Source organism: Puntigrus tetrazona, chromosome 24, assembly GCF_018831695.1.
Source record: "Puntigrus tetrazona isolate hp1 chromosome 24, ASM1883169v1, whole genome shotgun sequence".
In the NCBI taxonomy this organism is placed as follows: domain Eukaryota; kingdom Metazoa; phylum Chordata; class Actinopteri; order Cypriniformes; family Cyprinidae; genus Puntigrus; species Puntigrus tetrazona.
Window position 1 is genome coordinate 2,120,995 of NC_056722.1, and position 19,203 is coordinate 2,140,197.

The following is a 19,203-nucleotide window of genomic DNA, read 5'->3' on the forward strand; positions in this document are numbered from 1 at the left end:
AATTTTTTAATTGTTAATTATAATTCTGAACACAACTGATCTACACACTCAAGCTAGCTGATATACGATAAAGTATTCGTCCGCATGTTCTACCTGTAGCCCTCAACAACAGTCAAAGCCTTTAGAGCAGCTAATTTCAGTACCTGGGACAAACGTGGGACTGAAATCATTGCGTTGCTTTTTACAGTTCTCATGGCAACATTATTATATAAGCCGTCAGAGCGGCCTCGACCAGAACAAGTGACTGATACGCTGCACTTCGCTCGTGTCACGTTCGACGAGACGCAATACAATCCATACGCTCACCTTACAAACAACACACCAGTACGAATTCACAACCGCTGTAGAACCCGCGCCCGATGTTTTCCGATGCGGCCTCCCGAGCCCATATTAAAAGTTGCATTTCCATATCTGATGTCCTGCATTAGGGGCATAAATCTCTCCTGCGCTTCTCCTCGAGTGGATAGAAATATCCCCTTGAGAGGCAGCTGCCGTACAAAAGGAGCCTTCTGATAAAAGACCATTAGTATTGGTTTTAAACTCCGCTAGACCGGCGATGAATGAGGCCCGTTGCCGACTACGGTAAGCCTGCGCCGTTGCCGAGGCAACCGTGTACCTCAATGTACTCGATTGTTATCTGATGATTGAACCGCAGGCTGCTACATGAGAAAGCAGGCTCGGCTATTTCCCAAACCCGCTTTGAGGAAATAAATAAAGCTCGTTCTACACATCCGGTCTTCGGCGCGACCCCCGGGGCGCGCTCGTTGTTTTCCGAAGTGCGTAATTGGCGCCCTCGGTTGGAAATATTCTGCCTTTTCTTGTCACTCCTAATCGTTTTTGTGTCGCGTGCTGAAGCACGATAGCGCCCGGGCGTCAAAGCTCGCGATCAGCACAAGTTTTGAAAAAGCATGCACGCTAACTCTAATCCGACAGTCCGTTTTATTTGCCTGTATTTATCCAATATGCTTGGCGCGATAAAGGCATCAGAGCGGAAATCCTGTCTTTCTGCGGGATTTGAGGTGTTTTAAGGGTGTTTATATTGTGGCGGTTTAAGCACTTAAACAGCTTCAGGTGTCAGAATGTGTTTGGCTAAACCTATTTTGAGTGTTTACCGCAACGGCAAGTGCATTGAAGTAAACAATGTCTCCTCGTTTCCTTTCTGACAAATAATGCATGACTAAACGCAATCAAATATTCGTTTTGAATGCGTTCTCGAGGCCTACCGCACGTGTTCAATAAACAACATCTGCATGAAATATACTCCCCCGTATTCATAAAAGATCACACCGAATGTCTGTAATCATTTACATTCATTATACATCCATTAAGCGATGATAAGAACAGCGAATTCAGTGAGGAAATATAAATGATATCAGACCGTGAGAGCCTGAATGCCTGTGATCATCATAAACTAAATCACTAATTTATCCAGACTGTTCAGTTGCGTGGCTGTAGCTCGGCTGCAGAAAGGAACTTTTCCAGAAACTTTTCCAGCAGTCGCAGTGTGAAATAAATCATAAAAACAGCCTTGCAACTACATAAATACATCTTTTTGGTAGCATTGGGAAGTCGTAGTAATAACAGTAGCTTTTTTTTGCCAAATCATACATTTAATATTGATACAGAAATATTTTATTTTCATATTATATTACTACAATAATTATTTATTGAAATAAAATATAAAATATAAAATATAGAATTACAAAATTATATTGTATTTAAAAATACATTTACATTAAAAACATTTTTTTTATATATATATATATATATATATATATATATATATATATATATATATATATATATATATATATATATATATATATTTTTTTATCACAATTATTAAATGCATGATTTAGCAATAAGGTTATTTATATAAATAAAGTATTAAAATCTAAGATTAAAGTTTTAAAAAAATCATCATAAATAAGGCTATATGTTATATTTATATATATAGGGCTTTATGAAATACATAATTAAAAAAAATCCCCAAATTCTGTTGTTTTTATTATTCCATTTTAATGGTTCAATTCAAATTTTTGATTCCGATTTCGCTGTTTGATTCTGTTTTGGACTTAATTAAATTTGAATTATGACTTCTTTTTTTTTTTATAACAACAAGGCCCTATGGAGCATTTTGTTTTATTTCATTAGAACTGACAAAAAAAAAAAAAAAAAAAAAAAAAAAAAAAGACACAATTAGCATGTTGTAGCCCGCTGAACGCTGTTCTTCTATCCCTCACAGCCTGCTTTTCATTCCCGTCAAAATTAAACATGGCACAATCCTCACTTAGGGCTATTGCGAGTGATTGAGGACCATGCGGCGTCGATGAGTTTGATGTGGCAGTCGAACACAATAGCAGAGCTACAGCTTCATCAGCGTAGTGACAAGTGCTGGGGAAGCATGTGCTGATAAGCTCTGGCACAGAGACGATTTCAGATGTCAATGACTCCCTTATGTTCATCTGCGCTCACACATCTCCAACCTCACCGAGGAATCAGAGCGTCTAATCGCAGCAAATACCATCAATGGCATTGATCCAGTATACAATGAGAGACTCTCTTTCTGCACAAAAGCCCTCCCCGAACCACAGCTAACAGCCTTAAATCGTTAACTCTGACACGAGAGCTACTCCGTAACCTTAAAACACGAAAGGTCAGTCTCACATTGCTATAGTATTTAGTAGACAAGAAACTATGACACTTCAGTTATGTCTATTTATTCCAAAAAAAAAATCTGACAGGTCAAAAAGGTCAAAACGTAATACTTTTATTCAGCAGTGATGCAAAAAAAAAAATACAGTAACGATATAAATGTTATGAAAAACTATTTTAAATAAAAGCCGCTTTGTAACTTTCTATTGATCAGAGATTTCGGGAAAACTAAAAATAGCGTTTCTAACATTGATAACAATAACAAAAGCGTATTGGCATGATCATGTGACGCTGAAAACGAATCAGAACGCGGGTTTCGAAGCCTTGCTTGTACCACAAACTCAACAAATCTTTGTAGTGTCGCTAAAGTGCGCTTTGTTTGCGCATTGGGGCATAAGAGCATCCGAGGAGCCCGTGAGTGCAGTATTTACGCTCGCTCTGAGGGCTAAACATGCTTCAAATGCTTCCTTCTTTGAACCGATGTCACAGAATGAGGCGAGAAATACGTCCTGTAGGCTACTGCAAAAAATATACCGATTAGAGAGATGGCTTGAACGACAGTGATAGACGATACATTGTTGCAGTCGAGTGTTTATTGCCTTTTATTTTTCAATTCTAAACTTTATATATATTCAGTTTTTTTAATGTTACAGGGATAGCTCCTCTAGGAATTTTAACTACTTCTCTGGAAATATGGCTTTTTTTCATATGGTGCCCCATATGAATGAAGCCGGCATCGTGTATTTATAGTGCTAATGGCCAATCTGTACTTTTTGGGGAAACTGTTGTTTATTTATTTATTTGCTTTTTAATAAGCATGGGTTCAGGCATCGTTTCGGCACTGGAAACATCGTTTTGGCACTGGTTTTGAAAAAAAACAAAAAAAAACAAAAAGTAAACGATACCCAATCCTACTGAAGACTTGAAAAAAAATGATGCTGAAAAAAAAAACCAAAAAAAAAACTTTGTATTACATAAGTTCATTTTAAAATATATTAACATGATTAAATCGCAATTATCAAACTAAATCTTTTATTTTAAATATGCAAGGCGTGTACACTGTGTTTATTTATTATGTATATATAAATGCACACCCAGTATATAATTTGAGAATATTAGTATATATATCGTTTACGTAATTTATATTATCTATAAATACTTTTCTTAAATCTATAAAATGCATGTATTTATATATACACACATAGTAAATATGCACAGTACACATTATGCAAACAAAAACTTATTTTAAAAAGCGATTAATCGTTTGACAGCACTAATTAACATACAAGACAGTTATAAATTGTAATGATATTTCACAATACTACAGTTTTAAAAAAATTTTAATCAAATAAATGCAGCTTAGAAATAAGAAAAATATTTTTAAAAAATACTATTCGCTACATAGCTTTAAAAAAAAATTCAAATCAGTTTTAACTAAAATAGATTTGCAAGAAAAATAAATCTATAAAATAAATATACTTGCATTGTGACTATCAAATGGCGCATAACTAAATTCTGATACAAATAAACTAAAACTAGGCAATTAAACACGCAGACAAAATTCGTAACGATGGTAATTTCTTTTCTTTTTTCTGCACATCATTCAAAAACCCTCGTTTTTCTGATTGAACGTACATCAATAATTCAATTGCAAAAGTTCATTTAAACAACAACCAAAAAGCAGAGGTAGTTTGACTTTTAGCTGTAACTTGGCAACAGCATTAGTTTAAAAAGTAGTTTCCTAACTGAACAGTGTTTTCCCAGAGCCTTACGTAACCAAGATACACCTACAACGGATCAATAGTGAGATATGACCAACGCTTCTTCTGGATGCATCTGACAGACTATTCAAGCATCACAGATAGAGACGGCTTACTCTCTTCCCTGATTATCGGTCCCAAGTTCCTTACTTGGATCAAACGTGCTTTGCTTTAAAACCCGTATGCGTCTTCATAATGTTTTCATGAATGGAGATGTAAGAGTTCTAGCTGAAAGGAGAGATTCTCGCCTTCGTTACGAAGCTAATCATGCTCGAAACAAAGCCATAACAGCTCAACCTTCTGAACCATTAATGCTTTTTCATTCCACCTGCGTATCCTGATTAGCTCATCTCGGTGAACGTTTCAGAAATTATCCCGGTTTCATGCACCGACGGAGCACGGCCTATCAATACATGCTTCATCGACAAATTCTGACCTTCTAGATTAGGGCAATTCCAACGTCTGGGTTAGGACGGCCGTGACACATTTCATGAAAAGGCTTTCCGCAAGCAGTCCTTTTTCGTATGCACTGATGTAATACGGACAATTATTTGCACACTCATCTCCATGTTTCTTTATGCGGTCCCCTGACAAAACATTATTTCATAGCCTTCAGTTTTTGGAATCATAACAAGTCTCGAGAGAACGCAATGTAATAGTTTTCTTACAGCAAATAAAATGAAATGAAAAACACATACGTATCCCATACTGCTGGTGCCCTCAGAGCAAAATGAGTCACAGAAAACTGCAAAAAATATTTCTTACTTCAGCTTCATATATATATATATATATATATATATATATATATATATATATATATATATATTTGTAGGTTCACATAATAAAAACAGTTTTCATATTCACTTGGGAATACAAGGATTTAAAAGCAATATGAAAACAAAAACAACCCTTTTTACTGTCTAATCGCATATGATTCATGTTACGTTTGTCTAGTAATTTTTCATCATCTTATGACTTCTTCTTGACCGGCTGAATGTTTATGGTAATGCAAACCTCGGCTGACTTCACGCTCACTTTCTGACTTTACGCACAAGTTCATTCAGTTCTATTTTAAGTATTAGTTGGGTAGCAATAACAAAAAGCAAATTTGCCAAAATAAATATTTTTAATAAAATCGTACAAATTAATATATACACAATTGTTCTGTCCTGCCTTCCACTATAAAGAATTCATGTATATTACTGCTGTCAAACGATTAATTGTATACTGTGTATATTCATTATATATAAAATTCACATATTATATAAGAAAAATATGTTATGTTGATAAATTAAAAGATGCAAAAAGACAACTGCATATTTAAGTGTTTAACACATAAAAATAACAAAATTAAATACTATAAAATAATACAAAAAAACCAACTAATGTATAACACAGATATTTTTATAATTTATAAAAAAACATACATACATACATACATACATACATATATATATATATATATATATATATATATATATATATATATATATATATATATATATATATATATATATATATATATATATATATAATTTTAGGATGTTTTTCCTGTTTCATGTAAAAGAAAACTGTTTATCTAGTAATCTTTCATCATCTTACAACTTTTCATGGAGCGGCTGAACATTTTGCTCGGGCAACTGCAAACCTGACCTGACTTTGCTTGAGATTTCACACTTACTTTCTGACTTTCATCCAATTCAATTTTAAGCGGATTGCTACGAAACACGTGACGCTCTCTCAAAAGTGAGATTTGAAATCATCCTCTTTAAAAGCGATATTCACGAAACCACATCAAAGCAGGTCTTTTTTTATCACCGTCTCTTTTCTTATTTCTCATCACAAGTCGGTCCCCTCGAGTCAGCGCAGGCCTCTCCAGCAGACAATAGTCTGGTTTGAGCGAGACTGGTCTACTGTGAACGGCGTCTTCCTCCCTGACTGCGAGTGCGTTACAATCCAAACATGCTCTTTCTTCACACTGAGAGGAGATGTCTCCGATTGAAACAAATGACTAATTCCACACTTCAGTGGATGCAAATGCAAAAAAAGACATATTGAAGCAGATCAACGCAGAAGGCTTTGTTCAAAAAAATGGACTGGTCAGCGGGATTAAATCGATAAAGATGGGCATTTAAAGGACACTGACATCATCACAGAGCCCTTTTCTGGATTTAATCGAATGTAGGAACAAAGAAAAAAAAAACGTAAAAAAAGTATATTAACTTATTAATGGGTCACTATTTGACAGTCAGTTCATCTTCAGCCACACTGAAGAAATCACAATGAAGAGAAGGAAATGCTTAAAACGCTACAAAATATACAGACAAAATACACATGAGCTCTTTGGTGTACTGAAAGATGAACGAAACAACAAAATATATAAACAATAAATCATAACTCATAATTCTAAGAAAGACTACATGCAAAAATACAGGGATATTAAAACTAATAATCATACAAACTAGGATTGTCTAGAATGATTCTACTCCACAGTCCAGCATAGTAAAAAAAAAGCAAAAAATAAATTCATATTTCAAAAATGTATATAAATAAGAATAATGCCACTAATTAGCGGCCCTGTTAAAAAAAAAAAAAAAAAAAAAAAAAAAAGCAAAAATCGATTAATATTTGGACAACAGTTACAACAACATATATAGTTGCACATCATACACACTAAATTATTACACACCATTATTTCTGTAGTTTTAGTTCTTAAATGTTTAGTTACTTTGTTGTAAATCACCTTTTGATAACAGTAAACGTATAACAGCATCAAAATTCAAACAGCAAACTGCAGTTATTCACACACATTACTCACACGCGTATTACATCCTATTCTGTATTTCTAGAACCAGCATCATCTTTGACAGCAGAACCACGTGGAAGATGATTTAAAACGTAAGAATCAATTAAATACTGCTGACTTAGTAAATTAATAACACCCCTGTACAACGTTTGAGCTTTAGTCATGAAGAGAATCAGCATAAAGTCTTAGCATGAAATCCATTACCATAACCACCACGAGCGCTGAATGAACAGAGACTATCAGACGGCACAGTCGGGCATCCACGAGCGGGACGGATGAGCCTGAGGACGGAGATTACAGCTCACACTGCTTCAGAAGGATTTCTCAACATCTACAAGACGCCGCTTATGCTCTGGTTTTGACAAACACATTTCAATGAGGGCAAAGTTGTTATAGTGTTTGGCACTTCCAACGCATTTATTGACAGGATTTTATTGTATGTTGTCATTTGGTATTTGGCTTTTAATGTAGTCCTTTTACATTCTGGCTACTATTTTTTGGTTAATTTATTCATAAAATAATTGCAGAGCAAATAAATTGTAATATAAAAATTATCTGATGCACTATTAGCTTAGACCACTCCTTATTGAAGTGTATTTAACTGTAGGCTATACCTGTAAAAGATTAATTATAGTTCTATAGCCTAGTTAAAATTGTTAACACTTCAGTCATCAATGAAACTTAAGGGCAGCTTATTTTAAGCACAGACTTTCAAAACATTTCTCATTGTTTTCAATATGTTTTAGGCCACAAGAGAAACATTAAGGAAATTTGTTTTGCTTATTCTCATCTCATAGACGAATACTGAAAAGTGGCTGAAAAAGCCAATTACAATTAATAAATAAGGAGAATATTAGTATATATTATATAGTATAAATTTATTAAATATTACAAAAATAATTATGAAACTAACACAATTTTAAATATGAATAATATGACAATATTGTTTATATAAATAACGTAGTGTCACACACTTTCACTTATTTCAAACATTCAAATTTATAAAAGACTAGTTTAATTATATATATATATATATATATATATATATATATATATATATATATATATATATATATATATATATATATATATTTTTTTTTTTTTTTTTTATTATTATTATTATTATTATTACGATTATTATTAATATTTAAAAAGGTAAGTAATTCTAAAAAATATATAAAAAGGTATGTATATTTAAAATACTGTTTATTTAGTAAATGCATTTATAATATATTAAAATAAAAGGCAGCTGTATATGACAGGCTCTTTGCATGTCTGCAGACCAAAAATTGCTATATTAAGAGTGACACATCTTACCCCAATTTGCCCAACCTGTAATTATTCTGCATGTACATATTTGGAAAAACGATCAACTCCCTTCCTATTCCAGTTGTGAATTTTTGCGGAAGAACCACAATGCATCTGTGCATCAGTTCCCTCGACCCTGTCCTCAAATGCCTGCTTGATTATTCACACTGCATCAGAACTGAGAATATCTGCATAAACCCAGTGAATGAAGATGCATGTTCTCATGCAGGTCAGCATCACAAACCACTGCAAATGTGTGAACATATTTTAAAAGCACGCTGACCCCGCATTACCTTTAATGGTGGCGGCATTCGTTTTCCTGCCAAAAACACTGGCCTTTGACTCTCATGACTCATTTATAAAAGCAGCCCTCGCACACTTCAGGGGAATGATAACGTCAGGAAGATCCTCGAAAAATTGAACCGCTTCCCAAAAGCATCATAAAAGTTATTGATGTAGACCGTATTGTGACACCACTTCTGGCGAATCACCCTCAAGTCAAACGACAAACATCATAAGCAGACGATCATGAGGTGAGTGGAGTCGTCTTCTGAGCTTTTCTCGGCAAAAGACGCCGCGGTTGACTTTTAAAGCTAAAGTCCGCCTCAATCTGTTCCAAGTCCCTGGGGCTCGGCAACAGTTAGCGTGAGAAACATAAAAAGTGAAGCGAATCACATCTCAAAGACGACTGCAAGCGGCAGGTCAAGATGAATATTAATCAAAGAGAGTCAGAAAAAAGCATCCAAGTTCAAAGCAAGCACCTGATTAACGCTTCAAGCGACAAATGCTTGAATTCTCTTAAAGGGGGTCATATAACGTTGCTAAAAACAACATTATTTTGTGTATCTTGTGCAGTGCCATGCGATTATGCGGTTTAAGTTTCAAAAGAACATTATTTTCCACATACTGTCCATTGTTTCTCCTCCAAGCCCCACCTTCCTAAAATGGGTCGATTTGTACAAAGCTTATCGTTCCTAAAGCGAGGTGTGCTCTGATTGGCCAGCTATCCAGTACGTTGTGATTGGCTGAATACCTCAAGCATCTGATGGAAATGTTACACAATGACACTATGACACAAAAACAGTAAAATCCCTTACAAATGGAGGCGTTTGTTGCATCCAGTGGGGACATAATTACTGATTATCATGAGTTTGTACTGCATTTTAACGCTTTGTACATTATATCTGCATTTGTGATCCGAGAAACGACAAACACTACCCGCATGTGAACAGTAAGTAGCAGATTCTTTTAATAAGAAAACATAACTTACTTAAAAGGTTGCGAGTCAGAAGCACCAGACTGTCCTTGCAGAGTTGGAACTGCCCCATAGTCACAGCCAGTATAAACTACTCTCCAGGTTATAGAAATCAGCTCTCCGTAAACGCGCTGAACGCATTCTAATATTTGGGTTGAACTGTTCTGGAACGGAGTTGCAAACTTAACTGATTTCTAGTTGTGTCCTCTTCTGAAAGCACAAAGTAGTTCCACTTTCACACCATAACACAGTGTCTCCAGAACATGGCGCCCGCACCAACACTATAGCTAGAAAAATAGCTCAGCCTTCTTTGCTATGAAAATAAACCCACTGTTTAAATGAGACATTTTAGGGGGGTGTGGACAAGTCATAAATTTTATTATCTCTCTGGTTTTAAGACTTTAGTCTTTGCAACATTAGGGATTTTATCTATGCACTAACAGCTTGTAAAAATCCAAAGAGAAAGGAAAACTTGAAATCACATCATATGACCGCTTAAAAACCCCAAAAAAACACACCATTTAACAACAAAACCAATAGAATCACAAAAACGTCTCGGGACTCCAAAGTCCATTTTTCCGTTTGATGAACGCAAGCTATCTGTGCTCTGATAATGCGTGCTGGTGCAAAGGCCTCGCTTTGTTTACACTGTTTCTTGCAGTACTTCGTATCAAACTTGCGACAGAAATACCACAGACGTGTGAACAATAGTGTAATCTACAGCGAACTCCATGTCGGCTTGCATCGAAAGGGCATGAAAGTAAATTACCATAATTACAATCACAAGCAGTTAAGTTGCTTTCGCTGCTTTTCTGACATTAAACGGAACACAGCGTTATAAAGACGGAAGATGCTTGAAAGGCAGTGTTCAAAAGACATCTATTATGTGATTTTTAAGTTTATCCTCTCACCCTTTGTATTTTCCTGACGTAGCGTGAACGAGACAATTAGATAATGCATTTTCCTGTAGTACGAAGTGCTTTTGCTTTCATTGTGCATCGAAATAATGGAAGGATGCCGTGGTACAGAGCGTGCATTAAACATACCCAGATATGCTTCGACAACAATCAAACACTATGTCAGGTTTTATTGCATTACAGATCAAATTCAGGAACTCTTAATATGAAAACCCTCACAGATTTTGCACCAAAACTGAGCACAGATGAAATCTAGCTCTCCATCTTTAAGGGCGACTTTAATGATGATGATGATGATGATGATGCCTGAATTCACAAACACATTTTATAACATTAAGATTATTTTGAATATTTAATTTATATTTATTTGTATAATTTCACCTGTTCTGATTGATGTTAGACCCATTTAACAGGAAAGTATTTGAAAAGAACTGCAATGTCAGTGTGTATGTGTGTGTGTGTGTGTTTCACTTATTTCAAACATATACACACACACACATATATATAAAAAAAAAAAAAACACTAGTTATTTCCTTGTGCATCAAACATTTAAACATTTATGCGGAGCAATTTTATTTATGAAAGCAATATTTAAAATTAAATATAAATATGTGTGTTAAATATTTATTAAAAATATTCTATAATAATGAATATATAATAAATAATAAAAACGTGTTATTGTATTTATTTATAATTAAATGAATTCTAGCTCTTTATTTTAAAAGGTGACGGTGACATTGTCTCAATCAACGTCTTTTTGTTGGTATTGGAACAACATTACCGTCAAACAAACCTGACCTTAGCCCAAACACTTAAAAGGTGCTGCGCATAAAATGTGTCTTGAGGCGTCACCAGTAAAATAAAGTCCCATAATCACTCTCTGCCTGTCAGTCAGCTTCACGTTCAGGTTTTGCAGAGAGGGCATGCGCTTGAAGGGATGAAGACAGGTTAAATCAATAGCTAAGTCTAGCAAAATGGCTTACAGCACCTTTAAGACTCCTAAAATGGAGAGAAATGATTGATTCATAAATCCTCAAGTATATGATTTGGGCTTTACTACTTGTAATTTATGGAGACTGTAGAGAGAGGGCAGAAAATCAAGGGAGGAAGACAACGATAAGGAGGATAAAGAGGATCAGAAGTGAAAACAAGAGCACATCAATTTTTAAACAAATCATCTCTGGGAAAAAATAAACCAGGATAGAGATGTGAGGAAATAGGCATTCCGGTGAAATCATTTGTGAGATGTTGACCCAATCATAAACCCTCTTGCATCTACTGGCTTTTTTCGATTTGTGAAAGCAGAATAAAAAAAAATAACCCTGTAAAATTGGTAAAGACTGAAAGTCCTGTGCCTCAGACGTTCTTGTGATGTCAATGTCTCATACATGTATCAACCACAATACTTTACTGACGCACTCATGAACAATCGCGTGGTGAATCCGGTCTAAAACAACTTTTAGCTTGATTCTATTCAACTGCCTGAATAAAAATCTAAATGACGTCACCTCAATGTTACTCAACCTTTAATGCCTTTGAAAAATGTCAGTAAATACACTACCATTCAAAGATGTACTTTAATGTTTTGAAAAGAAGTCTCTTCTAACAGAGAGCAAAGTAAAATTGTGAAATATTATCAAATCAAATCAAAATCAAGTCTTCAGTGTCACATGATCTTTCAGAAATCATTCGAACATGGCTGCTCAAGAAACATTTCTTATCAAATCAAAACTTAATTCTGTTGTGGTGCTTAATATCTGTGTAGAGATGGAATTATTTCAGGGTTATTTGGGATATAGAAATATTAAAAGAACTGCATTTAAAATCTTTTCTAACGATCTTTAAACAATGTAAAAGTCTTTGTTTAAAAGAAATTCCTCTCTTTTTGCATTAAATTGTTCAAAAGTGACAAACAAATCCTATTGACCTCAAACCACTAGTTGATTAACATCTACTCAAATGTTATATTATATGTTTTTGATTCATCAAAAAGCTACCCACTGGATTCGTTCGTGTACTTAACAGGCAAACCGAACGGTTCACGGCGGCGTAAAATAAAGCATGACAGAAAATGTATAACCCCAGTCCATCAAAGTGACATTTAATGACCTGTAGCATATACACACACACACACACACACACACACACACACACACACACACACACTTCCTACAGCCACAGATTACAAACCTGTCAGAATTTAATGCATTATGAGAATAAAACATCCGCCAGTAAAGACGCTGTGTTTCATGAAAAACCTAACTAAACCGATTCCATGTGACTTGATGAAGCCGTTTAGAATGAGTCACTGGCTGGCCAAAAACAAAAACAAAAAAAAAACCTGGTTGCAGCCCAAGGCCCTTTAAACTTCAAGGCCCTGAGGCAACAGCCAAATCGGTCCAAGCTTGTCTGTCCCACATGGACATTACTGCTCAATGTGTTTGTGCACGTGTGACAAATGCTGAACCCTGTCTCAGACGAGGTACAATATTTCATATAGCCTCATTATTCACATAGAATTATCCATCAAGATCCTTTAGTATAATAATACAATTTAGTGTAATTTATTTATAAAATATAAATGCAATTATATAAAATATAAATAGTAAATTCTAAGTAAAAAAAAAAAAAAAAAAAAGTCAATTTTAGTGTTACAATGATTATCTGACACTACGTGAATGTAAAAAAACTAATCAATGCAATTTTAATGTTTCAATCGTTATCAGGCAAAAAATGCAAATGCATTATAAAAAATAAATGTAGAAAATGGGAAAACAATGCATCCGATTATAATGTTACAACCATTATAAACCACACTATGTAAATGCATTATATAAAAGTAGGGAAAAAAAAAAAAAAAAAAAAAAAAAAAAAAAAAAAAAAACATTTCAGTATAATCATTATCAGCTGCAAACCACCACATACTGACAAGGTCACATAAAGCTTTTACTGAACTTTAATTTTTTTTTCAGAACATAACCGGTTTTATGCACCTACAATGTTTTAGTGGACTAAAAGACAATGCACCTGAACTGTTTGAGCGGCACAAGCACTGGAATACATAATGCGCAATGTTCGACAAGCAATACATAATGCTACCGTGTCTCTCCCATAATGCATTTGTTTAAGGGCAGAACCTCATGAACCTCAGCATGGATGTTTTTGAGCAGCAGCAATCCGACATCTATTATATAAACGTTTTGTCAAAGTATTATACGCATGTATTTGTGCACGTGCACACACAAATGCACAAAGTGACGGCTTTGGAGTCATCTCGACTACCTAGTGAGTGTTTGTCATCATGCACAACAATAGCAATTACCCATGAATGATTTGCAGTGCAATGCAATGCCTTGTTGCCAGGCAACACTCATGTTAATGAAGAAAGCCCTTTCTCTAAGTAAAAAAGTATAGGGCACGTTATTCGGCCGACTGAAAGGGGGCTTGAAAACGAGCTGGATCACAGCGATTTGGCCATGATGATCAAGCAGCTGAAAACAGATGTATGTAAGGTGCTCAGGGTTGTGCTTTTGAATGCTAAAGACCAGGATCCAGCCCCTAAGGGTTTCAAGAACAACACTGAATGTTAATAGGTACTTGGGTTTTCCTAAGTACGCTTAATTTTCATTAAGCACCGATTTCTCACTAAACTAGGTAAGTGCGCTCTGGGCCCAGAGGTTTTACACTGGTACTCAGCATTGATGTATATATATATTGTCAGGAGACCATATTGTAGACACCTGATCGCAACACTTATTTTCATTAGAGTCAATCAAAAGCCACTATACAGATAATTAGCGTAATGTTTGCACTCAGAGTTTATGGCACTTATAGTCCAGTTAATGACTCCCTATTGTACCTCATTTCTGATCATTTTGGATACTTACGATGGAAATTAAAGGTAAATGATACAAAATGAGAAACAGGGTATGCTGAACACACCAAACAATCTCTATGCGAAGTATCTTAAATATTAAAAGGACATTGTGCCAAATGAACTCGCAGAACCTATTGAGATCTCAGTGGAATAGTTCATTCAAAAATCCAAATTCAGTCATTTATTAACCCTTGTGTCATTTATTAACCCACTTCATTAAACACGAAAGGAGATATATTTACTTGTCACTCTATTGCGTGCAGATTCCGTGAATAGGGAGTAAAAATATTCTTAAAACATATTGGGGGTAGAGTGATTATGGGCCTGGCCAATTTTATGGTTATCAATATCGTAAAACCGATAAAATATTATTTAAAAGCATTTCTAGAAAGTTATTCTCAATTTTTACATTAATTGTAATTTTTACACCAGAAATGCATATTGGTTCTTGCTAGTATCTGTTTAAAAAAAATTTAATAAATATTTTGGTATCGGACCTGAAAAACGAAATCCTAAAACATCATAAAAGCAGTCCATAAAGTCTTCTGAAGCCCTACAATGACTAAAAAAACAGATATTGACTATATTGGCTTGACTTCAGAGGTACATAGCGTCATATTGCATATGGTTTAATTTGGTCATTATGGAGCTTTCAACATCCAGTCATCATTTACTTATTATAAAAAGAGTGACCAGGAAATACTTCAAAAACCCTATTAAAGAAAAAGTAATAATAGGATGGGTTAGAAATGGCACAAAATTAGTTAAATAATGACAGCTATTTTATTTGGGGGTGAATTATTCCTTGAATCTTAATGCTTGTGCTATGCAATGAAAAACATTTATTTTGAACAAATGTGGAATACCTTCTTAATATAGAAGGCATCAAGAAAACTTTCCTCTCATTTCCTACCCCATCCATTTCTGACACCAGTTAAATTCTTATTATGATATATAAAGCAATATATAAAGCTTGCATAGAGCCTTCTAGGAGGTGTGGACCTACATTAACCTCAATGTTCAACATCCCCTTAACTTCAACCATAATGATAGCTGAAGTAATTTGTTCCACATGTCCAAACCAGGATCCAAGAATAAATTACAATCAGTCACAGGACTTGTCTCAATATCTGGCACATAACTCTAAATGCTATGCATAAATCAAATTAAAAGGAAATGCAGTAAATAGAAAAACACAGAAAAAACAGCTCACAGGAACGCATCATCTAAAGGAAATCACTTTAATCAATCATTATCACTGTGCAACGCATAATAACCGGTTTCACATTTCTTGCCATCTTTTACACCAAATCTACCAGGGTTTTTTTATAGTCTGTCAGCCCTTTCATTGCAATGACTAACTGCAAGAATGTGACATTTACTCTTTGACTTTGGCTGCATTTATTATGTAATTTCCTTAGTGTGAACAAGGTATTTATTCATATAAGACCCCAGCTAAGGCGTAGCTAAATTAAGTGTATAATATTATTATTAACAGAAATGCTCAACATGCTCTAGCCTACACATGCCACAAATGAAACAAAACCATTTTCATCAACGTAGCTCAGAACTTGCTGCTTGTCAATCTACATGCAATCAATTTCAAATGTGGCAATCATGTTTTAATTTAATCAAACTAGCCTATAAAGGATGACAATTTTCATAAATTCAGTTTTCTTTTGGTTAGTGCTTTGCTCACAGAAAAATGGCAAACATTAGCATACAGATATTGAACATGTTCTCATTTTAAAGTTACAACTCCCTCACTGCTGGCAGAAATTCATCTTGCCTTAATAGTACATTTCTGCAATTACAGTTGGACTTGGTCAAGAACTAAGTTAGAGAACATGTGCATTCTTGTAATGTCTTATGAGAAGTAGCTATTTGACAGTCATTTTTGATTTTTACTGCCCAGCAGCCATTGATTCATAAATGTAATTGCATATTTCAACATATAGATTTTTCAGCTGCAAATGGTTTAAAGGGGGGACTACACTGCACCAGCAAAAAACTGAGAAGTCTCTTGTCAACAAAGGAGTAGTCTGAAGGGGGAAAAAAAAATAGTTTGCGTAATTCAATACACACCTTCTCAGTCAATGGCCCTGTGTAGCTCGTGTCGAGCAACATCTTCCTATAAACCAACAGTGCTTGAACTTCAGTTTGCCACAACTGTAAACTTAGAAAAATATAGCCCCATGGTAACTTACAGTGGTGAAGTTTACAGGGAAGCAATCCTCCCCTCTGAAGGTGCACTGCAAGAGCATGTCGTTGATATCATGGCCCGTGCGGTTGTAGAAATCCGTCATGTTGAACTGCTTGGGCTTAAAGTTGACAAAATTACCCTTCTCCTTCAACAAAGCGAGGACTTCCGGCTCGGCCAGGTGAGGGTTAGCGATCTGATAGTTTTCGTTGAGCAATGCCAATAGCTCCCCGACGTGGTAGAGATCGTTCTTCGTGATCTTCGAAAAGCGAAACTCGTTGAGGTTGCAGAAGGTGATGGCCGGAAAGGTGAGGTTGGGCGCCGCCACCTCGTCAAGTTTGGTAACGTGGGGGAACTCGAAGTAGTAGTACACTCTGTCCATGCACACAAACATCAGGAGACCCAAAGAGCCCATGAAGGACAGTGTCCATAAGAAGCGGCGGAACGTCATGTGGCCATAGGCGAATATGTGGCTCATGCCATGTAGTGTGGAGGAGTTGGCGAAAACTTGCAGGCTGGACGGCCTCACGCTTTCAATGCTGTCTTCAGAGTCTCCCTTCATGGCTGTCATTGGTATCCAGTGAGACAAATGGTAAAAAGTGTGCAACGAGGCAAGTCTAAACGCTTGAAAAAGCAGCAAGTCTTTGAAGAGGTTCTTTATGATTTCTCAAGGAGCTTTCCTGTTAGTGGCAGTCCTCACTCCATCTGCGACCTCTTCCGCTGTCTCTAAAAAAGCAGCTGTCATTCCATGCAGAACCAAACACAGTGACAGCTCCAGAAAGACCAAGTCACATGAAAAGACTGGAGTGACGCCGTCCGGTTTCTGAGGGACAAAGCACAAAGAAGTGAAGGGAAACCAAAACACGCTGATGGAAATGAAAGATCTCGCCTTGGCGAGAGCAGCTGATTGGAGTGTGCCTCCTCCCGTCGGCACAGAATGGCTTTACATCGCTATGACAATGGAATGGAATGAATTAGTGAATGGGAAGATTACAAGCGGCGAGCGTCTGTTGCTCGTCGCCAGCTACGTCCCCCTGCGCCACTCCCCTGCTGAAAATCAAGGGTCATAGACCTCCTCCTAGCCCACCTCTGCGTTTGACAGCCTCAGCCGGGTTTCTCGCCTCTCCTGGATTCACAGAGAGCTGTGGTAAGCACTGCCTCCTGATGTTTTTGAAAGCCAACGTGGTGGTCTCGCCCCGGACAGCGAACGTTTCTTCCTCCAGATCTGGAAATGAGGATTTATGCACCTCTGCCGGCTGCCTGCCACCCTTCCTCTCTCTCCGTTGCTCTTTAGTAGTCAGGATCCATCCCACTGCTGAGCGTCTGCTTCACCACAGCCTCTGTGTGTGTGAGTGTGTGTGTGTGAGTGTGTGCGCGAGAAACATGGGGGGAGGGTTCTAGCAGGGCTGGGGGTGCTTCGACTCTGGGTTTCGTATGATAGGAAAAGCTCTCAATGTGCAATGCCGTATTTCAGCTACAGGTAGTTGCAGAGAAGCAACCATCTGCGCCATGTGATTGTATCGGAGGAGGCTGGTTTGCAGAGAGGCAAATGCTCGTTTTCCCCTCTAAACCTGCATATTAATGTAGCTGGAGTTTTACGAGAAATTAGAGATGATTTTGTAGCTTTCTGAGTGCTAACGGATATGTCTGTCATTAGAGACCAGCTTGATTTATTGACTGAGGTTTCAATCGAAGTGCATTGTTTTTTGGGGGGGTTAATAGTTCAGGGATCACTTGCAAATCCACCCCTAAGTGACATGAGGTTATGGCTGCTATGATGCTCAAGGGAGATAAATTACCATAACAATGGGTGAATAGCCAGGGATAGAGATCCTTCTCAACTGAATTAAATCAATATCCAATCAATGCCCCAAGAGGAGGCTGGGACTTAAAAGACATAATGCTTTAAATTTATTTGTTGAGGGGTCTCTTTTTCAAATAGATGCATTTCAATTGATGTCAAATTTGGTTTGTTTGTCCAGTAGAAAATAAAAATAGCCTTCAAAACCAGCCCAGATGGAGTTTGTGCACATGCATTCATATTCTGACTTTTGCAAATATTGTAATGTCTGGATCCTGTTTACAGGCTCTGCATTATAGCAAATATGCTGAGAATGAGGATTAGCATATTACAATATTATTCTGCATATTTCTACATGTAAATTACTGGAAATGGCATACTGTGAATCAGTTGTTATGTTTAGACTCAGCAAGCTTGCCATGTGTAGGTAGCATATCCAAAACAAGTCTTTGAATAAAAGGCAGACGGATAATGCAACAACTAAAACGGGTTTATATTTCACATACCTCGGCATGATTGATTACCAGATATTCCCGGATACGACAGATGCGGTTTAGCTATTTGTTAACAAGGCAAAATACAAGAGCGGTACTTTTGAGGTGCACTATTAAGAACGAAGAGCAA

At 36.2% G+C, this 19,203-nt stretch overlaps 1 protein-coding gene across 1 annotated transcript in view; it reads right to left on the reverse strand.

Annotated features, from left to right (window-relative positions):
- asic1c (acid-sensing (proton-gated) ion channel 1c) overlaps positions 1-18,166 on the reverse strand; it is a 72,438-nt gene extending 54,272 nt beyond the window's left edge. The window contains exons 1-2 of the mRNA XM_043225807.1: positions 17,866-18,166; positions 16,786-17,601 (exon numbers count right to left, since the gene is read on the reverse strand). Of these exons, the coding sequence (XP_043081742.1) occupies positions 16,786-17,349 (564 nt within the window). The 5' untranslated portion in view covers positions 17,350-17,601; positions 17,866-18,166. The remainder of the gene's footprint in view (positions 1-16,785; positions 17,602-17,865) is intronic.
- Between the last annotated feature and the right edge of the window lie 1,037 nt (positions 18,167-19,203).